Raw genomic sequence first — 26,941 nt, forward strand, 5'->3', positions numbered from 1 at the left:
AACCTTTTTCTTCAAAAAAAAGTTTCAAAAACTAGTTTTTTTTTTCTTTTCAGAAAATCGATTTTCAACTTTTTTAAGAAATTTTTTTTTTCAAAAATTAGTTCAAAAAAAATACTTTTCCCAAATTGTTTTGTAATGAAAATGTTTCACAAAATTATTTGTTTTAAAATGTTTCTTTTTCAAAAGTTTCTTTTTTCAAAAAATGTTTTTAAATTTAAAAAAAAAATCCTATTCCTTATCCCATAATTAATCCCACGCGAATCAAACATGGAATTGGGTGAAATTAGGGATGAAATTAATCCAGGACAAATAATCCTGAGACTATTAATCCCAAGACTGTTAATCCCATCATTTTTAATCCGCAAATCAAACGAGGCCTTAAGGATTTAGGCACTTCGGTTGGTCGGCGGGTTTCCTCCCAGCACAATGGATTTGGGATCGATTCTTGGAGTTAGGCCGAAAAAAAGTACTAATTTCTTGTGAATTCCTTTAGTCTCAGCATGAAAGGCCTGCCTTTGATTGAATCGGAAAAAGAATTAGTTAAGATATATGTAAACTGGTCCAGATATTCTAAACTGCTGAAGAAAAATAGTACTTTTTAAGGATTTGTGTTTTCCTGTGACCACGTTCACTTTTCGTCCTCTTCCATGAAATCTAAAGTAATAACTATTTATGTGTGAAAAGTCGTGCATATGAAAGGATAATTTTATCAATTTACATGCAAAATGACAAATATATATATGTATATATATACACACACACACTCGGGATCCAATGAGGGATCCCGCATGGCCTTACCGCGCGGGACTCCCTTTTCTCTATCGAATTGCAATGATCCGAGCCACTTAAAATGTGCAGAACATGATTTTAAGGATACCGGCGAGAAATCAGAAAAAAAAATGATCGGGAAGGGCTTGATCCAAGCAGTTTTTTACTGAACCGTTCAATAAAAAATTGTTCGGATCAAGCCCTTCCCGATTATTTTTTTTGCTGATTTTTTTGCGGGCACCCTTAAAATCACGTTCTGATCACTTTGAGCTGCTCGGATCATCACAATTCGATCGGAAAAGAGGAGTCCCGCTCCGTAAGACCGTGCAGGATCTCTTAGGAGATCCGGACTCTCTCTCTCTCTCTCTCTCTCTCTCTCTCTCTATATATATATATATATATATATATATATATATCTATAGTTTTTCACAGTACTTTCTTACTTTCCACCCCTTAATATATCTCTACTATAAAATAGAAGGGTGTAGGGACAATTTGTTGGAACGACTTAAATTTATTTGATCCAAAGGCTGTAGTGCATCCTCTCACTTCCCGGTTTAAGTGCCCATGGTTTTCACCTAAATCACACAATTGTCATTCCCTTCCAACCGGAATGTGTAGTGCCGTAGACACGAGGGCTAGCACTAGTATCTATATAATATGACAGAGAAGTTTTTGAATCCCTAAATTTCCTCCTATATTTTGGACCCTAGGATCAGTACACATTTTTTCTACGGCTGAGATTACATGGTAGAAAACCGAGGGATAAATTAAACTTTTACCAAATCCTGATATCCTGATTTGTTATAAAGGTAAAAAAAAAAAAAAAAAACTTGATTGTAATGACTTAAAGATTTCCGAAATTTCCGTTTACATGATTTCCAAAATTTCCTGCATGAGAGTCCCCGTTTACATGATTTCCGAAATTTCCGAAATTACCTATTGTAGTTGATTGGTTGGACATTATTCAGTTATGGACTTAAATATCCATATTTGCCGATTGTAATGATTTTTTAAATTTCTGAAATTGCCGATTGTAGTTGATTTGGGTGGAATTAAAGACTTGATTGTAAAGACTTACTGTTGATTGTAAAGACTGATTAGGAAATGCCAACACATTTAATACTGAATTAAAAAGAAGAAGAAGGAGGAAAGATTCAATTACATTAAATTTGATTTACCCGACGCGGCTGCTATGCATGGTTTTGTTACATTCATATACAAAACTTCGGAATTTAAAAAAAAGAAAGGAAGAAGGAAAGATTCATTAGGAAAACAGATTGAAAGATTCAATTACATTAAATCAACTTTAGGTTGGTAAATCATTTCCTAATTAGTAATTACCAACCATTTTGAAGATACCAATCATTTAATTACCAATCATTTCCTAATTACCCGACGTTGTTGCTAAGCTCTGTATTAATGAATTTGGAGATCATAGCGCTCCTCATTTCGAAGATAGTTCTCATCTTCGGAAGCACACCTCTGGTAGTTTCCATCATTTCGAAGATACTTACCCGACGCTGCCGCTACCAACCATTTCAGGTTAGTTGGTTTTACATTGTTCCGCAGCACTGCCGCTATTTTCGGTTCAGGTTAGTTGGTTTGACATTGTTCCGCAGCACTGCCGCTATTTTCGGTTCCATTCTTCTTCTTCATTTGTTTTTTTTGGGTAAGTATATCTTCATTTTTTTGGTGTCCCGTTCACATGATGAAGAGTGGGAATGTTAATCCTAATATTTTCCGACGCAATCAATTTTCAAAAACTATCAATATGTCACACCAATACTGAAACATCCAAAGAAGCACGCCGTTGTTAGATTAGGAGTCCTACACAACAAAAAGCTTATTCGTGATGGTACTAATATCCACCACCCAATACTTATTTTTCAACAAAACGCTTAACCGAGGGAGCGTATCGCTCAAGTACTGATGGAGAGCACCACATGGTAAGAATTTTAACCGCATGATTCGTGAACATAGGTGCGCATGATTTTTTTTCCAGTGGTTTCAAGAAAAAATATGAAAAAGTAGCTATTTCTATTATCATTTTATAATAGTAGTTTACCAGTCAACTTGAAGGTGTGGTGGTTGTGCTTTGACAAGGTAAATAATTGAAATATTTTGACCGCATGGATGAAAAAGGGGTTTCAAATGAAATTTTACTTTCCTGCCAATGAATTTGAGTATTCTCCTTTGTTTCTATTTAGTTGGAGAAATTCAAAGCAAGTATTATATCTAATTTCAAATTTTAATGAATCAATCTGACTAATAATCCGGAAGTTTCCATAGGTAGATACCGTAGATTAACTCAAATTGATTTCATCTGATGGGTGAGAGTGATTTTTCCAGTTTTTGGAAATAATTTTTTAAGCTTGATTGGCTTGATTGACAAATCTATAATGACAGATTTCAATCTTGCTTCTCTTTGACTGCTGATTTTTTTGGGTATAATTTTTAATGCCGATTTTTGGTAATAAGTTTTGAAAGCTTGATTGGGTAATGGGATAGATTGGCGTTGATTTTTGAAAGCTTAATTAATACTATTATTTTCAGTAATGAATTTCTACACTAAATTTCCCAAAACGTTTCTACACTACACTTACGTTTTGGTAGTGACATAAGGAAAGCAACATAAGAAAAATCATTTCAAATTATTTCCTTATGCAATAATGTGTTCCTACTTATGGGACATCTTCACACGTAGAAATAAGAGAAAAATGTTTGAATCTTTTTTTTAAATAACATAGAAGGAGGAACACAGTTATGTCAATCTTATTTTTTACTAACGTAGTTACCCATCTTCGTTTTTTTGGTGTCCTGTTTGCAGGATGAATAATGCGAATGAAATTAATATGCAAATTGACCCAGTTGAAGAGCAAAATATGCAAATTGAACCACCAAATGGTAAGACTTTTAAACTGCTCTTTCTTTTGTTTATCTATATAATATGAAGGAAGCATTTGTCAGCATGAGAGTGCTCACGAAAAAGATAAAGAAATAAATGGTATGCATTTGTGGTAATATTGAATTGCAGTTGAGTTTTTTGTTTCCTGTTTACATGATAAATCGTGACAATGAAATGCTACCAGTGAGCGTAGTCAAGACGCATGAGGATGCTCATGCATCTATTGAAGATCAAAACATGGAAAATTGACCCACCAATTGGTAAGACTTCTAATTACAAATACTAAATTTCGGAACTTGACCTTAGTCTGAACTGCGCTTTTTAGTATACTAATAACAATACAGACTTTCTTTTATTTATATGTATAGATGAAGGAATAAGCCGCTTGCATGACAGTGCTCACGAAGTAGATAAAGAAAAAAATGGTATGCATTGAGTGTAATAATGATATGTACCAATCGAGTTTAGTGTGTCCCGTTAACATGATAAAACGTGATAATGATATTAATATGATTCCAGTGGCTGAAGAGTAAAGATGCACGTGATGCTCAAGTACCAATTGAAGAGCAAAATAGAGAAGCTGGCCCACCAATCAACTATGAAAGCGAACTTCGGTACCGTAGGCAAATTGGCCTTCAAACCAAGAATATCTTTATCACCGTCATCTTCAGATTTTCCTTTTCGTATGACAAAGCATCAATTTCCAGTTCGCTTGGCATATGCTATGACTATTAACAAATCACAAGGACAATCTGTCAAATTCGTTGGAGTCGATTTGCGCACACTTGTATTTAGTTATGGACAACTATATGTGGCATTATTAAGGTGCACGTCTTTTGACCGTATAACTGTCCTTCTCCCCGAAGAAGAAATAGATTCACTACTACAATAAAGCATAACAATCACAGTTATTGACAGTGATAGTTAGTTTTCTATCATACTCCTCCTACCGTGATAGATCTGGGTGTGATTGTAAGTCACTCTCTTTTATCACGGTTATACACCGTGATTGAAAGATAGAAACAATCACACCCAAAAGGCGTGATCGTTTCTAGGAAAAACCGAGATGAAACTCATTTCCGTGTTTTTTTCGAGTTTTGATCACACTCTTCCTAAAAAACCATGATTATATGTAGATAACAATCACCACCAAACACTGTGATCTTTCATGTCTAAAAAATGAGATGGAAAATAGTTAGGTGTGATCTTTTCTATTTTTTAGATCACGGTTTTCGTCTAAAACCGTGATTAAATGTTGTTATCATCACAGTCTAGAAATGTGATTGAAAGATGCTATCTTTTTTTTTTTTTGTGTGCATTTAAAAAATGCCCGAATGCCCGAATCTCTAACCAATAATAAATACACGTAAAATATGTATTCAACCTGTAGCTATCTTCTCCAAAACAAAAGACATTGCTATACGAAATATGCATAACTGATATTGCATCTTGCACAAAATAGGTCATAGATAGAAACATCGTGCCGGAAAGCCAACATTTGAATTAACCTACCGTCAATCAAATTTCTGAAAATGCATAAAAAATGCAGAACAAAAGCTTAACAATAAAAAGGACAAGGAAAACTAATTGAACCACAAGCACGGAATTATGTCCTAAGCTACAACGAATTCTTCATTCTTTGAAGCCAATTTCAAGCACTTCTTCATTCTCTGAAGCCAATTTCAAGCACTTCGTCCCTCAGAGCATGCCTAAATCCACCAGAAAACAAAAAGTAGGAACATCAAGAATTCCAATGCTTAAATCCAGCAAAAAACAAAAAAGCAAATAACTAACTACATTAGCATACTGAAAGCACGAGTCTGCAGTCAAGAGAAGATCTTGAAATTACCATTCATAAAAACACATATCCGGGCATAAAGTAGCCTTGTCATATTTCACAATGAAATCATAAAGCTGGACAACCATGATCGCATTGGCCAACGATAGGATCAACAGAACTCACAATACATATTTGGCTAAGTACTGAATGGTGAGATATTGGACCGAAAGAAATCTGCTACTTGAACAATAGAAGATATTGGAAATAGAGCATCACAAACTACAAAATCGGTGGCCTTCATGAGACGCACACGCCTCACGCTTGCCTCTCTAAGACACTTCTCCCTTCTATGAAGTATCTTACTGCATGGCTACATATCAAACATCATACATATGTTTGTATATACATTCAAGTATGGCAAAGTATATTCATGTATGTCCATGTTTCCATAGCCTAAAACCAAGCTTTAGTAAACAACACCTAATCCAAGAACTGAAGTTTCCTCGGCTAAACTAAACTTGTTTGTACCAACCTAAACCGAAACTAAACCACGCAAGCTGGGTTTATATTCTTACTAAATCATGTCTTAGCCAAATTGAAACTCAACATTACAATATCATAAAGCACTGGGATCTGAAGTTGACATTCAACAAGACAATGGATTTGTACAAGAAACATCAACTTCTGCAACCATAGGAGAAGACAAGGGCAAGGATAGGGAGCAAACCATCTAGAGACCTAAAGTTAGTTATGTGGGTAAAACGAAGAACTCCATTATTAGAAATCCCCATATATCCTACGAGAAACACTAAATATGCCTCATATAGAGCTTTCAAAAACTTTATGCCGAGTAAAATATCCAGTTGTTCATCCCTGTTTAATTTCACGTTGTTGCAGCAAAGTCATGAAAAATTGTACATAATTCGTAAGTGTATGTAATTGTTGCAATAAGACACTATAATAACACTCCACATCTTCAGAACATGTACACTCATGGAATTAAGAAACATAACTTTGCAATGTGACCCTAATGGGATGAACGTACCCAGATACCGACCCACACAAAAGGTTAACAGTAGGTGCACACTTTTATTGCTCATGACTAGATATGGTTGGTGACCAACAGCAGGAATCACAATGAGGTGTACTCTCGCATATGCTGGGGTGATCACCATGTGAACTAAACAAGAACTCCAAGAAAAAAGTAGCAGAAAACACATCTTTAGAACCAAACTCGAGCAACTGACTGAACCTTGAAGTTCTCAGTACTACCATTAGGATGGTTATTTGACTGCACAGGTGAGACTAATAGTAAAGCAGTGGTCACTAAATGCGCCTAGAGATGTGGCAGACAAAGTTGATCATAAAATTACATAGAAGGTTATACCGGCAATTGTGTCACCAAAATTAGGATAGAAGCTTATAGTGTAAAGCAAAGAAGAAGGAACAATAACACAACAAAATAAAAAGGCAAGGGAAAACGGGAGAACCGTTTTTGCAAAACCTACCCTCGAAATTTAGAACACAAATGTGATCAAATTTGTCCCAAGTAACATTGCCTAGGTAATGGCAACAGCTAAATCCAGAATGACATCTCTGTTGTACAAAAGCAACAGGTGAATGGATTCCTACACACAGACACACACACAGTACCTAAAGGAAAAAATTTTATCAACTGAATTCCCAATAGATCAATAACTCAATTTATTAGTTATCACCTCATATAAATAAAGCTGTCCATATACCCATTCTCTAACCAACTCCCAACTGACTGATTACAGCCACAAACAGAACTAACGATCTGAATTATCAAGCTTAACTAGCATCCCCTCTAATAGGTGCAATACATAATGACATCTACCCGGAGAATTCATACAATGGCAACAGCTGAAGGTTAAAAAATTTACTTATATACCCAAAATCCAAAGTGCATGCTTCCAAGCGACCAGACACTCCAAAACAGATACGGTTGTTACAAACTCCAACCCCCACCCCAAAATCACGATCTTTGCTCCTACTTTAAACCCAAGATATATCTTCCATGTAAACTTCTGATGTAAGACTCAACACCTTATCAGATGAGGTCAGGGTTCTTAAAAATGCTACAAGAAAATAAGGTGGAACAAAGACAACTATAGGTAATGCGTATGATACAATTCAATTTCCCATAACAGGTAATTAGTCTCACTCATTTTCCTATAGCTATTAGCATCCCACATGGTCAAATGCAACAACAGGTCCAGTTATACTAACATATACCAGAACATTTCAATACTGATCAGCACCAAACAGAACGTTACAGCAGCAGCTAACTATTGCCATGATGACCACAATAGAAACATCAGCAACAAAACAGATGTAGAACTCATTAAGTATTCTAGCATATACCAGAAGCCACATGCAGATTGCATGCAACTAAAACAGTAGCAGTAGCTATCGGGAGCCATTGTTCAGTAGACAGCAACAAAAGCTATGACAACAACAGCAACAGTCGCTTAAGCTTAAGCGTACTAGTGCCACAACCGAAGCAGTAGCAGAACAGAATCCATAGAAAAACAGCAGATAGGAACAATAGCCATCACAAATAGTCACAATTCAGAACTGGATAGCAGAGCAAGCACACGGTAAACTCAAATAAATGAAGACCTAACTTACACATATAAGCTGATTATATTTCGTTCATGACGGACTTTATCCACTCGTCTCGCACTTCATCAATTTCGGCTTTCGTGTAAGTTTTTTTTCCATTAAACTGCAATGGATTGAAAAAAAAATACTTACAAGTTAATAGTTCTATTCATAAAGCAATATAAAGAAATACAAGTTAAAAATAAGTCTTACATTTCCTCTGCTTAAGATCCTCTCATCTCTAATCAAATCTTTCATGTATTTCATTACATAGAACCCACATTCTACGTTTGTAGGTTGTTTCAGACACTATAGACAAATACGATAATTTCAATCAGAAAAAACATAAAAACAATTCCAAAAAAACCCAAAAAGAGAGAGATTGCATTGATACCTCGACTGTTTTCCAATTAATAATTCGACTACTCCGTACTCCCTTACTGCTGTCATAGATTTTGAATGCACTTCAAGGAGGGAATACTTGTAAGTACTATCAACATAATATGATTAGGAAAAGAGCTCAAACAATAATGCTCAAAGTCCAAAAACTTATGTCTTAATCAAGAGTTTAAGGGGTGAGTGGACTTCCTTATTAATTGAATCCATGTAGTACACTGTTGAAGAAGACAAATCAATGACGCACAATACCCAATGGACCCTAATATGAAACAAGACATAATTAGCTATGACCAATAACTCTTGCTTTGCTACAGACACAGCAGAAATAGAGAGCCAGACAAGCATACTAAAAGCAAAAACAGAACAAAACAAAAGCAAATTAAGAGGAACAATGTATAGATCTGTGAAACTTACCCAATATTACAAGGAACCAAAAGCAATTGGTCATTCTTGACATCTTCAAGTCGACTTGCAAGCATTCCGAGCTTTGAAGCTTCACTAGTCTTATAATTTTCACTAAGTGAGCAAGGGGTAACAAATGCAAATCTTGTATCCATATTGGAAACCTTGATACCCGAATAGAGTTGCCTGGAAAAGAATGAAACAAAATTTATAACCACTACATACTTCTACAACCATTAAAAGATGTATTCAATAACTCTTACCATATGTATAACATTATGCATGTAGCAGATACTTCTTTCATATGACATATGTACTCCATGTCAACTTTTTGCAGTTGAGCATAAACCTCCGCACCAAATATGTCATCATCTATAGGAATTTGAAAAGCTTCCATCTTATCGGTGTGCTTGGTCAATGTGGTAAATATCTCAATGCATTCCAAATTACTTTCCCACTCCACATTTTTTGAAGTCACCTAGTCATATTGGACAGAATGCAGAAGTACAAATTACTCTCAACTTTTTTTGAAAAATAGTAATAAATAGTTTAAAGTGTTACTTTTTACCTCATCGCCGACCACTTTACGACCAACCACTCCATGATGTTTCAAAGCATTCTACGTGAAAGGAATTCCAAAGTAAACCATTGTAAGCCAACTTAAATCGCATAAAGAAATCATTATAAACCTTTTAAGATAGCACATTATACCTTATTTCCAGTCATGCGAGGTTTTTTATAAACAACCTAAGCCAAACATTTCCCAAAAAGAAAACCAATGTATGCCAACTTAGCTTATAAAAAGAAATCATCATAAAGCTTTTAAGATAGCACGTTATACCTCATTCCCAATCATGCTAGGTTTTTTTGAAGCAACCTAAGCCAAACATTTTCATAAAGTAACAATTAATTAGTAGTCTAGTAATTCAAATTCGACATGGAAAAAAGCATAATGATATTATACCTCAGGGGCAAAAAATATAACGTCTTTGGGCCAAGCTACAAACCAACCAATCGCATCTCCTACAGTAGCCACCTCTTCGGAGATAGGTATAGGAAGAAGGGCATCATTTACCTTCACAACATCAATTGACACGCGCATATGGTCCTCACCTAGTGGTACTGTATGAAGAAGTTCATTCGGTCCACTCTTCCAAAACATCGTACCAAGAGCAACAATGTTATTGACTGATCCCACTGCTAGTCTACATTGCTGGCTCTACAACAAAAAGATAGGAAATTAGATCACAATAATCATAAATTGACAATGCATGAACGATGTGAAAAATAAACTTCATGGTAATAAAGTTGCACCTTATTGATGTTTGGTAACTCCAAATTATTTCTACAATCTTGGTTTTTTGGTGTCGCCTACATTAAAAATTGACAGAGTGCACAAGGATAAACAACTTTTAACATTAAAAGAAAAATACTAGTAAAGCTCTTTAAGTTAAAGATTTTCCATAGTAAACCAAGTAAGGCAATTTAATTTTAGGAGAGCACGTTGTACCTCATCTCCAAACATGCCAGGTTTTTTCGAACCAACCTAATCCAAACATTTCCCCATAAGTAACAATACTAATTAATTTGTAGTCTAGTAATTCAAATTCAACATGTACAAAACCATAATAATATGTATACCTCAGGGGCAAACAATATAAGGCTTTTGGGCCATGCTACATGAAACCCAACCGCCTCTCCTACAGTAGCCGCCCCTACAGAATGCAGCCCTTCAGGGATAGGTATAGGAAGAAAGGCCTCTCCTACTTTAACATCAATTGACACGCGCAGATTGCTCTTCTCTAGCGGTACCATATGAACTTCTTCATTTGGTACCGCTTTCTCATACGCCGTGCCAAGAGCAACAATGTTATTGATGGATCCTACTGCCAGTTTACATTGCTTGCCCTATAAACAAGTTAGGAAATTAGACACTATTCAAAAAATGACAACGCATGAACAAGGTAAAAAATACACTTAATGCTAATAAAAAGTTGCACCTTCTTGACTTTTGGTGTGGGGTTTGGAGGTGACATGTCCTCCTTGGTTCTCCCCCAATTGTCCATTGCAAAATTATTAACTTGTGGGACTTCCGAGATTGTCACTTCTAAAAGAGTTTGAACCAATATTATCAGATTTTGGTGTGTGAGGCATGTGTTGTGCTATTGCATCAAGCTGAACTTGCATTTGAGAAACAATTTGCAACAGGTTCTTTTGCTTCTCCTCACAGCGTGAATGATTTCCACGTCTAGGCATGTGGAAGTACATGGTTGGAGTGACCTTTCCTCCTACACCTCTTACGCAACCACGTTCAGTACCACCTAATGCCATGGTTAGGATGTCATTACTTCCTTGAGTCTGTAATGTCCCATCTTCTACCTGTTTGGCTATCTCATCCTGTAATGTATATTAGTATGTAAGAAAATGAACAATATAACATTCAATCATTTAAAACTTCTAAAGATAGTGCGACATAGTTTTCCTTACAATTTCCACAGCTTTTTCCTTAGTTTTGATATCACCATACTCTCCATTTTTATTTTGGCGAGACTTTTTCCACGAAATACTCCTATCCACACTCATAACCACCTCTTCAGATTTATTAGCCTACAAAGACCATTGGTTGAAACACATAGTGCATATGATGACATTAGCCACATTATATGTTTAGGAGTAATAATTAGTTCTACAAACACTTACAATTTCTTCTTCAAGCCCAGAGTAACCCTTTCGGCTAAGTCTATGGTCATATAAGTTGCATTTTCGTCTACTTTGTTGCACTCCACGAAACTCCTTCAAAAACACGAGGAAATCTTTACCAAAATAAGATAGGAATATAATTTAAATTGCATCACATTGACCTCTAACTAAAAGATAATTAACTTGATGTACCTCAAATTCTTTGGTAAGTCTTCGTTTGACAAATGAATCCCATTCTTGTTGCTCTAGAAAACTATAAGCTTCTGGTGGTTTTGAGAGAATGATAGGATTTGATTTGTTAGCATATATGCTTGGTCAGATATTTCCTAAATGTCCTTAAACACGTTGCGATAGAAGATAAAACGCCTTTTTTACTCCTTAGGTCCACATCGAATGTCGCCTAACCAAATAAAGAATTCAAATTATACAATGAAACTTGATGGTGAATTGAGAGGCATAAACATAACTCATCCTTACCGATACAGTTTCCCACAGTCTTTCTTTTACATCGTCCGTCACTTCAGACCAATATGTGAGATAGCGGGATCATAGTGCGAGCTAGGACTCCAAGATAACTCGCGAACTTTGCTCTATTAGTCCCTGTTGGCCGACCCATGTGGTCATATTTAATGACTTTTCGCATGCCTGAACTTCTATCTTTTATGACATATGGTAGTCTTGTTGCACCTCGACCCTTTCTTTTCTTGCATTTCGGGTCTGTCGAGGACGGTGTAGTATTGTCCTCATTACTAGGATGGTTATCATCAGAATCCATCCTGCATGAAATTGAAAGAAAATAAGATATGATGATTATAGAGACAATAATAAAAGAAACTAGCAAAAAGTACAAGCATAAGTTAAAAGCATATAACAGTCAAAAACTAAACACAGACATCTATAGTAATTCTATCCAAGTTGACAAAATTAGAAATTAACTTTTAGCATTTCAACAAACATATAGCGAGAGGGGGAGAAAACCAAGTTATGACAATTAAAGAACAACATAGAATAATCTCATATGTCCTCTACAAAAAGATAGAGATATTTTGACTACTAATCACTAATTATCGATCCACATTCCTTCACAATCTCCCCGCACAGGAGGTAACACAAGATCGTCGGTTTCATCTAATGATTCAACTTCTGGCAATACTCTATCAAATCCCTGAGGCTCGACAAAACAATCATTGAGATCATCATCCACGCTGGACAGATACCGATGCTGAGGAGTTTCAAGGACAATTGACCACCTTGAATCAAGTTGATCTTCTACATAAAAAACTTGCTTAGCCTGGGAAGCTAGAATAAAAGAATCAGACTTGTGGCCTATCCTTCCAAGCTCGACTAGTGTGAAACCAAGCTCATCCACTTTTACGCCCTTTTTGCTATCAACCCAATCACATTTAAACACTGGAATTTTCAACAGATTGTAATCAAGGTGCCATATCTCAGTAATAACCCCATAAAAGCTCATCTCCGCATACACAGGATTCTTATCCTTGTAACTAGCAACCTGCATTGCTGTTGCCACTAAGCTAACGCCACTATTTTGGCTAACTCGTGAGCTATCACGGTCCTTTGTATGATAACGACTACCATTTATAATGTAGCCTGAATACTTTATCACATCCAAGGAAGGTCCCTGGGCTATCCACTTCAGGTTGTGAGATATATTATGTTGGGCACTCAATTCTTCTACAACCTATGTAAAATTAAATTATTAGTAGATATACATTTTATTGACAAACAAGAAGAAAAAGATTTCATGTTTGATTGTTCTATTACCTTCCCACGAAGCCAATATATGAATGTCCTATTGTGTTCAAGTTGTAGCCACTTTTGATTTTTTGAATTATGAGGATACTGTCTTTTCAGCAAAGCCATGTGCTCCCTATCAAAGGATCAAGTAAGTCCTAAACAAATAGTTACAAAAATGCCAAACCACTATGAACAAATACAATTGCCAAGAGAAATGGAGACAGCTAAAATTCTTACTCAATATAAGGTTGAACTTCAGTTGTGTTTTCTAATACATAGAGGTGTGCTTGCTCCCATAATTCACGATCAATAGCAGTAACCTTATCCCCTGGTAAAGGTCTTCCGATGCTATCATCAGCGGTCATGTTCTTAGAAATGGGAACCCCAATTGCATCTACTTTGGATAAAAATTCTGCGCAAAACTCAACAGCTTCTTCTGCAATATATCTCTCAGCAATGCAACCCTCTGGACGATTATGGTTATGAACGTAACCCTTTAAAACCTTCATGAACCTTTCAAATGGATACATCCATCGAAAGTGAACAGGTCCACAAAGTCGGACTTCTCTAACAAGATGCACCGTCTGATGAACCATGATATCAAAGAATGATGGTGGAAAGTACTTCTCAAGCAAACATAATGTGATTACCAGCTCACTTTGAATTTTGTCTAATTTTGACACATCCACCACTTTGCTACAAATGGCATTGAAAAAGAAATAGAATCTCGTAAGAGCATATCTCACTTCTTTAGGCAATACAGATCGTATAGCCACAGGTAGTAATTGTTGCATCAATACATGACAATCATGTGACTTTAAACCATATAGTTTCAAATCTTGCATGGAGACAATGTTTCTCAAATTTGAAGAGTACCCATCTGGCACCTTGAGTTTTGACAATGTCGTACAAAATCTTATCTTCTCCTCCCTAGACAATGTATAACAGGCTGGAGGCAGGTAAGTTCGTTTCACCCCAATCTGAGGTGCTAACTCTTGCCGCAAACCTCTCTCTAAGAGATCCAAACAAGCATTAATTCCATCCTTCGTTTTTCCTTGTATTTGAAGCAATGTACCAATGATGCTTTCCAATACATTTTTTTCAATGTGAAAAACATCCAAGCAGTGCCGAATATACAAGAACACCCAATATTCAAGCGTAAAGAATATTGATTTTTTCTTCCAACATTTCGTACCAACCTTTGACGACCTCTTTTTGCTTGCCTTTCCTCAAATGGTTTTTATCCCTTCTACCTCCTTTAACACCTCTTCCCCACTTAATGGCGATGGAGGTTCCCCAAACTCTTGCTCACCATTAAATGCCTTCTTTTGCTTTCGATATGGATGGTAGCGAGGAAGAAATTTTCTATTACCCTTATAACTATTCTTCTTACCGTGCTTTAATCTACAAGAACATGTCCCTTCACCACAAATTGGACATGCATAGTATCCCTTCACTGTGCAACCACTCAAATTCCCAAAAGCTGGAAGATCATTAATAGTCCATAATAGCACGGCTCTCAACCTAAAATGTTGTTGCTTATAAGCGTCATATGCTTCAACTCCTTCTTTCCATAGCAATTTCAAGTCATCGATTAGTGGCTCCAAAAACACGTCAATGTCATTACCAGGTTGGTGTGGACCAGAAATCAACAGTGATAACATCATAAATTTCTTCTTCATGCATAATCCCGGTGGTAGATTGTACGTAACCAAAATAACAGGGCAGCAACTATACTGACTGCTAAGGAACCTATGTGGATTTATCCCATCTGCAGAAAGAGCTAACCGAAGGTTTCTTGGCTCCGAGGCAAAGTCTGGCCAAAGATGGTCTACTAACTTCCATTGCGGGGAATCTGCTGGGTGACGTAATTGGCCATCAGACTCTCTTTGATGAGCATGCCATGTCAAGTTTTCTGTTGTTTCTACTGACTGATACATCCTTCGGAACCTTGAGATTATGGGGAAGTACCATAAAACTTTTGCCGGAACACCATCTCTTATTTCGGTGAAATTTTTCTTTAACTTCCATCTTGATGTGTTACATGTAGGACATGAAGTCGCAGTTTTTAACTCCTTTCGATAAAGTACGCAATCATTAGGACATGCGTGTATTTTCTCATACTCCATCCTTGATGCAGCCATAGTCTTCCCAGCCTCGTATATGCATAACGGCAGTTCATTGATATCTGGTAACAAGTCACCAACCATTTGCAGAAGCTCTGCAAAACCTTTATTGGTCAAGTCATTGTTAGCTTTGTATTTATATAATCTGACCAAGGCAGATAATTTTGTGAACTTTGTGCAGCCGGGGAACAATGGTTTTTCTGCATCTTTAATTAACTTTTTGAACTTCCTAGGGTCAACCATGCAATCATTGTAGGCAGCTTCAACCATTTCTACTGCCTCTTGCGCATCATTTAAGGGGGGTGAATTGACTTCCGGATATGAAAAATCTCGAGTGTTTACACTCAGTGATGCCCTACCAGTGACTGGTTCTCCATGCCATATCCATGTACGATAACTTCTATCAATACCATTTACAAACAAATGATTTCTTATCTCTGGAATAGGTTGTCTTATTAAGTTCCCACATTGTATACATGGACACCGAATAGATTCAAGATCCTTAGCATGAATGGAAGCAAAGTTCAGAAATTGTTCAACTCCATCATCATAGTCTTTTGATCTCCGGTCCTTAAGCATCCAAGATCTATCCATCTTGGATGGATTTTTCTATCCCAATATATAACTACAAAAGAGAAACACATTTACAAAGATCTTGTACAAAAATCGTAAAAAAATTGTCATGTTGGGAAACACAGACACAATTGAATCAATACACTAGGAAGGCCTCGTACAAAAATTGTCATGTAGGGAACCAAATTGGAAAAGAACACATAATGTAGGGAACCAAATTGGAAAAGAACACATAGAGAGCTTACCAAGGTCTTTGGAGTGAAAGGAGCTCTTTGGCGACAATCAATTTGCTGACTGATGCACAATTCTGTAGTTCACAGTCTCTGAATGTAGAAAAACATATTGTTGGTCAAGTGCTTCAATTTAAAAAATTGATAGTTAAACATTAGAGCAAACCCACATAGTAGACATGGGCACCGAATAGATCAAAAAGTGATTGCGTGCACGTGAGTACGAGAGAAAGGGATTAACATGACTTTACGATTGCATGAGTATGATCACGTTTTGAAACAAATAGCAGGTGGATTCAGCCATTCAAACGCATGAGAACTAATCATCTAGCCGGGGCTCCAATTAAAGCCGACACAAAGCCCCGTAACAACAAATTTCTGAAGGTGTTAGGATTACTAAATAAACTGCAGTAACAACAAATTTCTTAAGCATAAGAACAAACAGTCCAATGAACACATAATTGACTACAAGGCACAATGTTTTACTCCATCTTCTACATTCGCAAATTAGTTGACACTTGGATATTTCAAAGCAAGAATATGAATCATGGGACAGGCTACGATAGTGCCACACTATTGTATGTTCTTCCACTAAACCATTTTCCAAATAAAGGAACAAAGTACAGAAGCTCTCTAAGGACATCGACATGACGATACAGAAAATTCTAGTTAATCAGCTTATATCAAGATCTTATACCTACCATTTCTATCCCACTGAGCTAGCCACTATTTAGCAACATCAAGGTTAAAATTAAAGAGTTGATTGATTGATGAAGTAAAGACGGACGATTAGTGTTCATATGTTGTTTAATGGATTTTCCTATACCCTTGTTTTTTGAATGGTTTCCCAACTTCCAAGATGCCTGGTAATAATTATATACTAATAACTATTTTGGCAATCTTAGGGAATGGATTTTACAACAGACAAGCTTAGGTCTCTGGTACGCAAGTTGCAAACATTGATCGAGGCTCATGTGGATGTGAAAACAACTGACAGCTACACTTTAAGGATGTTCTGCATTGGATTTACTAAGAAGCGAGTAAACCAGCAGAAGAGAACCAGTTATTCACAATCGAGCCAGATAAAACAGGTAGAATTTTTTGCAATTCTCTCAATTTTACTACTACACTTGATTAAAGGAACTTTGCGGCTCACTATGTCACATTGACAGAAAAAGTCTTATGATAATTTTTCAAAGTTTCTTCAGCGCGTTCTATTAGGAACTAGATCAGACAATAACTGCAGGGAACAAAAATAACAGTGATCGCACAAAAGTGGCGGTAGTCCACACTGTCCAATTATATCAACATAATCATTTTTTGGTTGTACTATGTTTAAACTTTGATCGATTTTGGATGAAGTGCCTGCATTTCATATGGTCTGTTTAGGCAGAAAAAGGTCTATGAGCACATCACAGAGCGTGGATGAAGTGCCTACATGTTATATGTTTTTATTAGGCAGAAACAAGTCTACATCAGTACAGAGCATGAGAGCAACATATCAGTGACAACAACAATACTAACAAGACCTAATCCCAAGACTGAGGCTATACCATGTCCAGCATTGCTCCTTTTCTAGGAGTTGCTGACAATAGAAGCACAAATAAGAACCCTAGAACTAAGTCAACAGATCCTAGAGAGATCTTCTTTTCTTGTGTGGTAACACTGGAAAGACTTATCTCTCCACCCAAGCAACAACTAGATACTCCAAAAGAAAGAGGACTGTGGGATTGGTCAGTCGAAACGCGTATAAGCAGGCCAAGATACTTTGAGTTATCGGATAAAGAAAAAAAATACTCCAAAACAACTTAGCGTAAGCGCGGAGAAGAGCTTAGACTCGAAACTTTTGGGTGATAACAAAGGTGCAGCCACTACTGATGGAGTGTTTCAACTGCGCAGTACATGTCAGTACTTAAAAGCACATGGAAGAAGTAGGTGACAAGAGAAAGCCAGAAAAAAAAAATTCTATTGAAAACAATAACTCATGTTTAAATTTTGTTGGATATAAATTTGCATGAATGAATAGAGCTAACAAAAATCCACGGAAAGAGAACTTACCATTTGTTTCAAGAGAATGAACTTAACACCAAGGACCGATCTCTATGTTTATCCGTTTCTCCCTTTTTGCCTTTCCACAAAGAATTCATTCGGGAGGGGAATGAACACTAATATAATCTCGACCCAAAAAAATCAAACTACAAGCAACTATGAAAACTAGAACAAAAAACTTCTATAAACGGACGCTTTCTCTTAGTTATAGAACTATATACAAGAAATATAACATAAGTACTAGATTTTGTTGATTGATCACTACAATCATGATAAGGATTTTGATGCATTGCTGCAATTTGGGTGCACTCTTGCATCTTCACTCGTGTTTTTTTCCCTCCATACTGCTCTGAGTGTCTGAAGAAAGTAATCCGGGATATCAGTGCAAGTTTAGGACTAAGTTATGGTTCGCTAACCAATTAAGCACTCCCATTTGCTCAATTGATCATTTTCTTGACTCTGGAGCTTTACTCACCACCTCACCATATCACTGACCACTCAATCTTTTCCTTGTATTTTTTCCATATCTTTTACTAGGTCTTATGCATGTTGAGGGTTTGGTTTGGTCATTTGGGTGTTTTTAACTTTTTATACGGATTCCACCATTGGTTGCTTGATTAGCCGCCCAAGGACGAAACACACTCTTGAAATGGATAGTAAATGAGGATGGGCATAAACCTAAAGTGCACAACAATCGTAATCTCCAAGTCGTGGTTGTCAAGTTGTTAATATGTATTTTAGATCTTAAGTACACCATAAATCTATAAGAACTGGGGAAGCCAAAACTTCAAGCGGAGCAAAAAATTTCAAGAGCAATAACTAAAAACCTAAACCAAAATGCTTGCAAACACTTAAACTGCATAAATACCTGTTGATTTGCAAAGAACAGAGAAAATCTTTAGAGAGAGAGAAGAACAATACCTGTTGGGTTTAGGAATTTTCCATTTCGATTGATCGACTTCTCCATTTGAAGATCGCTCTCTCTCTCTCTCTCTCTCTCTCTGATAACAAACTCGCGAGAGGGAGTGCGCCGTTTCTTCTTCACAGTGGTGGTGGAGAGAGATAAGGCGGCGGCAGCGAGTGAGGATGGGGGCGAAGAGGCGGCGGCGGGTGAGAATGGGGATGGAGATGAAACGTGTACTGTAGAGGCCAGGAGAATGAGTACTGAGCTTCAATGGGTGAGTGGAGAGGGTAACTAGGGCTTATTTTGGGCTAATGTGAAATGACGTCGTTTTGAGCACGTAACTTTTCAATTCGCGCCTAAATGAGAGAAGCAGTGCCCACGCAAAAATTCCGGTTTTTATCACCGTCTTTTATCACACCACAAAAGCGAGATCTTTTATCTCGCTCTTTTTTGTGCCAAAGTTTTTTATCACGCCGCAAGGGTGAGGTCTTTTTTTTTTTATCTCACCGCAAGAGTGAGGTCTTAAAGTCTTCTATCACACTGTAAGGGTGAGGTCTTTTTCAATTTATCTCGTCGCAAGAGTGAGATCTATTATCTTGCTCCTTTCCCTGGCTAAGCACCACTTTTTATCTCAGCTTTTGATTTAAACTGAGATTAAAAAGTTAGTCTACAACTTTTTATCACACTTTCACTGATAACTGTGATCTTTATAAACCTCCTTAGTGTGATATTTATCTATTATTGTAGTAGTGATTTTACTACCAATATTGTTTACCCTGAAGTTCTGTTGTAGTTTGCTTTATCATACCAGGTACAATGAGTTTAAAATATTATAATTTAATTTTCCTTTGTTATCATATATCATCCCTTAAATAAATGACTTAGCATACTAACTGAGCTTCTGTTGACATATCATTCTTTTTTAGAGTTGTGATCGAGAAGCCTCGAAACTCAAAAGGATCAATATGCTTGAAGATTTTTAGTCTTGACATGTTTCATGTTCTCTTTTTAGATGTCTCCTCGAGGCACGCATTTTCATTAATATATATCATTTTTTATTTTCATCGATGTTTTGGATGGTGTTTTTTTTTATTTGATCAAGATTTATGCGTTTGAGTTTGTTCTATGCGTCTTAATTGGTTAAATTTGTTGTTCAATTTTAATTTGCGTGTGCTGAATGTTCGAACCGTGCCTTCAGGCACAAGCATTCGCTAGTATATATATATATATATATATATATATATATATATATATATATATATATATATATATAAGGGGTGGAAAGTAAGAAAGTACTGTGAAAAGCTATAGATTTGATAGAGGAAAAAAACATAGTTACGAAATAAGTTGTTTGTTCTAAGAAAGAAATTATATGTGTTGATCCCTTTAAAGATTTTTAGACCCTTATTTCACCGAAAAATATTCTACAGTAATGCTATATACACACACCCCAACCACATCCCACATGATGTTTCCGTTGCTACTGCAGTACTAATCAAAGTTTACACTATTCAACGTAGAAGACTAATGTGGATCATCATCACCTAATTTCATAAGACAATCTTGATTGCCTGCATCTTGGGTACAAATGATGATGATCCTAATTTCATAAGACAATCTTGATTGCCTGCATCTTGGGTACAAATGAGTACAAAATGATGATGATCCTAATTTCATAAGACAATCTTGATTGCCTGCATCTTGGGTACAAATGATGATGTGGATCATCATCGCCTAATTTCGTAATCAGACAATGCTTGATTGCCTAACGCGGAACACTGCGTTTTCAAAAAAAACAAAGATTTGGGAGAGGGGGGAGGGGGGGCTTTTGGCATTCACATCAAATAGGGATTTGCTACCTCTAGGTCTCACGTTGGATTCTTGTCAACGTTTCTTGATGCCATCTCAACTTACGTGTAAGACAACCCAACTGATCGCAAGACGGGTCAGGCCCAACGGAAGTTGTTCCGGGTCTTCCGACCCATGTAGCTAGAATCCACAATTGTTTGGTTGGTTTATTGGTCGTGAGGCCTAAACCCAACTGATAGCAAGACGGGTCAGGCCCAACCGAAGTTGTTCCCGGGTCTTCCGACCCATGTGCTAGATCAAATCAAATTGCTTCACCAGGAAATCATACCCCAGTTTGGCGCAACTCAAACTTGCACGCCTCCAAGCGTAAACCAAATCACCAGGAAAGAACACAAAAGAGCGTAACCTAGCGGACGTTTCCGCTAACAATTAGGGGCTACAATTTATTGCATTTTGACAAGTTGTTCATACTAACTCACAACTTATGAATTAATGGAAATAACTTGACATTTTTGTTGTTATCCACAAACCTATTGTTAGTGAAAACGGCCCCTAAATTCATCACGCTTCCAAACTTTTTTGGGAAGAGTTGAAGAAGACAAATAATTGGAGTAAAAGATTAAAACGCCATACAAACACGTAATTTATGGCAACATATGATTTTCTCAACAAGCTATGCAAAATGAACATTTACAGGTATCTGATTGAGTTAATTTTTCGCGGTAGCCTTGAAAAAATAATTTAAATTTAATGAACGACTCTGATCATTTGTGTGGGATCTGATCTAATCATCTAACTTTTTATTCATGTTTTTGGATCTTTTGTGTGGAGCCCGTGGTGAGCTCCATATTGCGATCTGTGCACAGATTGTCTGTGTCGACTGATTTTTTTGAAGAAAATTAGGGTGGGACGCAACCTCGTGACTAAGACGAAGAACCAATCACGATGCTTAATTAACTTACAAATTCTGAAATTTGAAATTCATATCACGGCCACATAATTCCTGTTAACAATAGTAATGTTGAATTATATATATTCTACAAAAAAAAAAAACAAAAAAAAATTTAATCGTAGGTGATTTATGCCTTGCGTGAACTTACAATCAAGCAACGAATCGATCCCGTTCTTTCACCGTCACTTCTTCGCCAACTCTTTTGACTTCTATGTAACTCTTTTGTTGGTCCAAATAGCAACACAAGAGGGGGTGAATTAGGTATCTCAAATATAATACGGAATTTTTAAAAAATTAATTGCAATCTATTCAACTACAATTCCAATTTCAATGATATACTATTCTACTCATGCAATATTCATACGCAAGACGGAAAGTAAAGAGAGTAGGGAAGAGAGAATCGAACGCAAGGATTTATAGTGGTTCGGTCCGCAACTTCACGGCCTAGTCTACTCCCCAAGTGTCCAACTAGAGATTTGCTGCACTATCTCCAATAGTTATAATCCTTCTAGCTTCGCGGGTGCTCGACAACCTTTACAACGAGCAATCTATCCCCAATCGCTCCAACTATTTTTGACTCCGGTGTTAGTCACACCTAACCCAACTAGTTTTGACTCCGGTGCTAGTAACACCTAACTCCAAGTGATTTTCTCTCCAAAATCACTCACAAAAAGATAATCTCTCTCAAGAGTATGAATAAGGGTGTACAATCCCTTTTATAATAAAGATTAAAATAAAAACTCTCTCACATATAAGTGTATAGATATCAAGATGAAGAGTTGAGTTGATTGACTGATTTGCAAGTGATAGCTTACAAGTATTTTCTTCAAGACTTCTGTCAATTGCTTCCTCTGTCAGACTTCTCTTCTTAACCAAGAAGAATAAATTAAACTTTAGAGGCACGCCCTCATATTTGGAAAATTATCCCATGCATGTAGTTTCCTTTTCTTTTGCACTAGCCGTTAGAATCAATTTAGGAACCAATCAACCATTGTAGTTTCCATTTCTTTGCCACTGAGACATTTGTAACTTGGGAACTTCCATGAGCCGTTGGAAATTGAATCTCACAAAATAATAAGGGTGTACAATCCCTTTTACAATAAAGATTAAAATAAAAACTCTCTCACGTAAGTGTATAGATATCAAGATAAAGAGTTGAGTTGATTGACTGATTTGCAAGTGATAGCTTACAAGTATTTTCTTCAAGACTTCTTGTCAATTGCTTCCTCCGTCAGACTTCTCTTCTTAACCAAGAAGAATAAATTGAACGTTAGAGGCACGCCCTCATATTTGGAAAATTATCCCATGCATGTAGTTTCCTTTTCTTTTGCACTGGCCGTTAGAATCAATTTAGGTACCAATCAACCATTGTAGTTTCCATTTCTTTGCCACTGAGACATTTGTAACTTGGGAACTTCCATGAGCCGTTGGAAATTGAATCTGACAAAATAATCCAGCTAATAATTGCTCCCAATTGAATAATTCTCTAGCCAATTAAGTTAGAAGAAGATCTCACCCTTGTGTGTATATTTGTGTATATACACACACAAAATGGAGTGTTTGGATCGGTCACCTAAACACGTCGGATACCGTTGATTCTCGCGTGCCCACTCAGATTTTTTTTTTAAAATTTTTGAACGGCTCGGATCAGCCGTCCGGTGGCCGGAGTGGGCCGGACGGGACGTCAAGATTCCAATCGGGATTCCCCGGTCGGGAACTGTAGCTTTAGTCATTTCATAATTACACAATGCTTGATGGGAAAATTACCGGTAAGAGGAGTTGACCAGCCTTATTCACCATTTCATGGACTCCACTCTCCAAATTACCACCCTGATGACACAAGAAAAAATATTCACCAACACATGGTGTGTGAAGTTGAATTGACGATTATACCCTCCCATATATATCAGTAAAAAAACCCTAACACTCATTTTCCTCCCAAATCCCAAATGTCTCCTGGGAACCTCCTCTCACCGACTCTCCCATCTCCATCTCCATCTCCATCTCTCTCTCTCTCTCTCTCTCTCTCTCTCTCTCTCTCTCTCTCAACATATATTTGCAGTGTGTACGTAGCTTGTAATTGTAAACCTCTAGCTATGGGGGAAAACATTTTGGTGACTGGAGGAGCCGGTTAAATAGGAAGCCACACAGTGCTTCAACCATTGCAGGGAGGGTACAAGGCTGTGGTGATCGATAACCTCGACAACTCCTCTGCCGTTGCAATTGACCGAGTGCAGGAACTCGCCGGTGAATATGGCCCTAACATTACCTTCCATCAGGTTCGTATACTAATTAATTAGGTATTGTTTACTATCTTATAATTGAAATTTTCAGTTTTTTTTTTTGGTTGGTTGTTGATTCTGTACTTCCAGATAATTCTAATCGTGATTGTTTTTTTTATTTTCTGTGTTGAATTATTGATTGCCTTCTTATAGTTGAGTAATTTATTACGGAGTAATTAATTGGCTCTCCAATATGTTTACTGTCCTTGTATTGAAAATTTTGTTTTCTTTTGTTTTTGTGAGGTCGGTTTGGGTGATTCTGTGCTTCCAGATAATTCTAATCGTGATTGTTTATATTTCTGGGTTGGATAGTAATTGTTTGCCTACGTGCACCTGATCAGTTGATATGACCTCCCCCGGCTCAAAATGGAGAGTAACTATTATTACTATTGAACCTCCTTGTGTTATCAATTTTAACACAATTTTTGTGGGGCTAATCTACAAGGATCTTTGCCCTGACTTCAATTAAGCCCTCCGCGAGAGGACCGGGATTAATCCCCAGGGATTATTGAGGTGTCCGTAAGCTGGTCCGGACCCCTGAAATTTGATTTATTAAAGAAAAAGAAGCCGCTATTACTATCGGTATTGGAAAATGTGTAGTAACTATTACTAATGCTGCAGCTAACCCGTTTGGACGAACCAAGGTCATTCACATGAACTGAGAACTTGGGTTACCAAAGAAACTGTATTTGGTTGCATATGAGAAATAAAGAACTTGAATGATATTTTCTTGACTTCATTACTGTGCAACCACATTAGAATCTTCTGCATTTTGTTCCCTATCTCATTCTCAAAATTTAATAAGCACGTGCATTTGTACCATCCGCTAATATTACCTAAAAAAAACAAATGAAGAAATATGCCGTGATATCCACCTCTCTGACACCGAATAGAAAATCATATTGCTGCGATATTTTAATCCGGTTGGTGCACATCCTAGTGGCTACATTGGTGAGGACCCTCGTGGTATCCCAAACAATCTTATGCCTTTCGTGCAACAAGTGGCTGTTGGTAGATGACCTGCGCTTTCGGTGTTCGGAACTGACTACCCCACAAAGGATGGTACAGGGGTATGGTTCCTTCATTCTTAGCATTTCATTTTTTTCCTTTGCTTGTTTGGCTGCCAACATCAAACTCTATGGGCAAGTATGCTTAACCTTTTGTTATGGCTAATAGCCATCCATATCCAACACCAACTCACTCAACTCTCTTGCACTATCGCAAAATCTGGGATCTGAGTGGGTTGGTGTTGTATTTTCCTTTAGATATACAGTATACTATTGCTAGTTAAGGCTGTATTTTGATGGTTCTTATTTGTTTCGCTGTTCAGGTGCGTGACTACATTCATGTTGTGGATTTAGTTGACGGACAGATTGCTGCACTGAACAAATTATCTGATCCTTCTGTAGGTCTGTGTTCTGATTTTTTTATTTTTTATTTTCCTTGTGGTTCTGAGTGGATGAAGTCGTAATGTTTCCACTAATGCATGGCATACAGCCATAGATGTTAGATGGGCTACTAAGATGTGTGCATAAGCTAGTGGTAATAGAGAAACTGTCTCCAGTACGCTGCCCTGTTGAAGACCGAAACATGATTATTGCTTTCACTGCAGGTTGTGAAGCTTACAACCTTGGAACTGGCAAAGGAACATCCGTTTTGGAAATGGTAGATGCATTTGAAAAGGCATCCGGAAAGGTATTGAACTGCATGATGTCTTTTCTGGCTATGCCTAATTTTGATGATGAACCAACTTCTTCCTTTGGAATACCTGTATTGTATTCTTGTTCACCTTTAATTTGATTTGAGATTGCACTTTTTGATTCATTAGTACGCTAGTGCTTGGAGGTAGAATTGGAGTTTTCCCGATTGTAGTGGAAAGAGATTTGAGTTTTATACAAAAATAGAAGAGACAATAAAATAAGTAGGTTGTCCCTTTCCCACCCCTGCACCAATGACAGCATAGTTGTAATTGGATATCAACATTATCTTCCTTTATGAGGACAAGAGCCATAATTGTAACATTTGGATTAGGCTATACATTTGTAACCTTTGTGGTTTGGATAGTTTTAGCCCGAAGTGTTTTTGTGGAGGTCTACAAGTGATATGCTTTACGTTGACGAAGTTGTTGGAAGTACTATTGCATGGCCTGCTGACAAGGTTCTTATGGACTCTAAGCCAGGGTAATGCTTTTTTTTTTTCCCCACTTATATACATATCAAAAAGGAATATGATTTGTTCTATTCCTTTGTCTATAAATTTTGTTTAGTTGAATTTTTTATGGCTCCATCAAATTAAATGTTTGCTTCTACCATATGTAGGTTCATGGGCTGATAAAGAATAGAAGTTCTTTTGTGACTCTTTGCTGGTTGAACCCTCTTTGTTGATATTTTGGTGGCAAGGCTTGTACTCCACTTTTGAGATACATAGTTATTTTGGTTGAAGCCTTTTTGTTGGTATTTTTTGACAAGGCTTGTACTCGACTTTTGGGATAGACGGATGTTTTGGAAGGATGTAGTACTCTAATTTTCTTCTATGTAATGCTAGTCATTTTGTTCTACTCATTGGTTTTCGTAGCTTTGGTTGTATGTGTTAATCAGGTGGTTTTGTAGTGGATCCTGAAGGCTATCTCGTTGAGCCTTCCGTTTGGTTGATAATGTTGGTTATACAAAAAAA

At 37.0% G+C, this 26,941-nt stretch overlaps 4 protein-coding genes and 1 pseudogene across 8 annotated transcripts in view; 1 reads left to right on the forward strand and 4 right to left on the reverse strand.

Annotated features, from left to right (window-relative positions):
• Positions 1–5,023: 5,023 nt before the first annotated feature.
• On the reverse strand, positions 5,024–19,975 carry LOC131326971 (uncharacterized). 5 transcript variants are annotated; one of them, XR_009200164.1, is made up of 19 exons: positions 19,243–19,975; positions 16,288–16,365; positions 12,063–12,361; positions 11,778–11,985; positions 11,586–11,678; positions 11,373–11,492; positions 10,886–11,282; positions 10,527–10,793; positions 10,396–10,431; positions 10,200–10,256; positions 9,850–10,104; positions 9,727–9,762; positions 9,597–9,632; positions 9,454–9,504; positions 9,149–9,363; positions 8,898–9,071; positions 8,298–8,742; positions 8,112–8,208; positions 5,024–5,385 (listed from the first exon to the last, which is right to left on the reverse strand). XR_009200164.1 is itself a non-coding variant. In XM_058359981.1 (17 exons), exons 7-17 carry the CDS (start codon positions 10,949–10,951, stop codon positions 8,634–8,636), a joined length of 1,302 nt encoding a protein of 433 aa, XP_058215964.1. In that variant the 5' UTR covers positions 10,952–11,282; positions 11,373–11,492; positions 11,586–11,678; positions 11,778–11,985; positions 12,063–12,361; positions 16,288–16,365; positions 19,243–19,975; the 3' UTR covers positions 6,955–8,633. The 5 variants fall into 5 exon arrangements, 1 of the variants encoding a protein (XP_058215964.1); XR_009200174.1 differs by lacking the exon at positions 5,024–5,385 and having other exon boundaries at positions 6,955–8,208; positions 8,298–8,393; positions 8,479–8,742; XR_009200148.1 differs by having other exon boundaries at positions 8,112–8,742.
• LOC131326888 (uncharacterized) lies at positions 12,370–14,373 on the reverse strand. The gene is made up of 3 exons (XM_058359828.1): positions 13,581–14,373; positions 13,371–13,476; positions 12,370–13,287 (listed from the first exon to the last, which is right to left on the reverse strand). Exons 1-3 carry the CDS (start codon positions 14,186–14,188, stop codon positions 12,646–12,648), a joined length of 1,356 nt encoding a protein of 451 aa, XP_058215811.1. The 5' UTR covers positions 14,189–14,373; the 3' UTR covers positions 12,370–12,645.
• On the reverse strand, positions 14,573–16,063 carry LOC131331452 (uncharacterized). Its single transcript, XM_058365398.1, has one exon. The coding sequence runs from the start codon at positions 16,061–16,063 to the stop codon at positions 14,573–14,575; it is 1,491 nt and encodes a 496-aa protein (XP_058221381.1).
• Positions 19,976–21,980: 2,005 nt separating the features above from the next.
• Positions 21,981–26,941, reverse strand: part of LOC131327657 (uncharacterized) — an 87,472-nt gene continuing 82,511 nt past the window's right edge. Inside the window, exon 3 of the mRNA XM_058360866.1 lies at positions 21,981–21,991. The gene's annotated coding sequence lies outside the window, so the exon portion shown is untranslated. The remainder of the gene's footprint in view (positions 21,992–26,941) is intronic.
• On the forward strand, positions 23,979–26,825 carry LOC131331460 (UDP-glucose 4-epimerase GEPI48-like; annotated as a pseudogene).

The sequence above is a fragment of the Rhododendron vialii genome, chromosome 1a (assembly GCF_030253575.1).
Source record: "Rhododendron vialii isolate Sample 1 chromosome 1a, ASM3025357v1".
NCBI classification, from domain to species: Eukaryota; Viridiplantae; Streptophyta; class Magnoliopsida; order Ericales; family Ericaceae; genus Rhododendron; species Rhododendron vialii.

Excerpts from the sequence above, each read along its gene's own strand:
- LOC131326971 (XM_058359981.1), bottom strand. The coding sequence starts at position 10,951 with ATGGACAATTGGGGGAGAACCAAGGAGGACATGTCACCTCCAAACCCC. Across the intron at positions 10,105-10,199 it reads AGTTACCAAACATCAATAAG|AGCCAGCAATGTAGACTAGC; the intron begins GTGCAACTTTAT and ends TTTTTGTTGTAG. Across the intron at positions 9,763-9,849 it reads TTATATTTTTTGCCCCTGAG|GTTGCTTCAAAAAAACCTAG; the intron begins GTATAATATCAT and ends TGTTTGGCTTAG.
- LOC131326888 (XM_058359828.1), bottom strand. The coding sequence starts at position 14,188 with ATGCAAGATTTGAAACTATATGGTTTAAAGTCACATGATTGTCATGTA. Across the intron at positions 13,477-13,580 it reads GAAGTTCAACCTTATATTGA|GGAGCACATGGCTTTGCTGA; the intron begins GTAAGAATTTTA and ends ATCCTTTGATAG. Across the intron at positions 13,288-13,370 it reads TATATTGGCTTCGTGGGAAG|GTTGTAGAAGAATTGAGTGC; the intron begins GTAATAGAACAA and ends AATTTTACATAG.
- LOC131331452 (XM_058365398.1), bottom strand. The coding sequence starts at position 16,063 with ATGGATAGATCTTGGATGCTTAAGGACCGGAGATCAAAAGACTATGAT.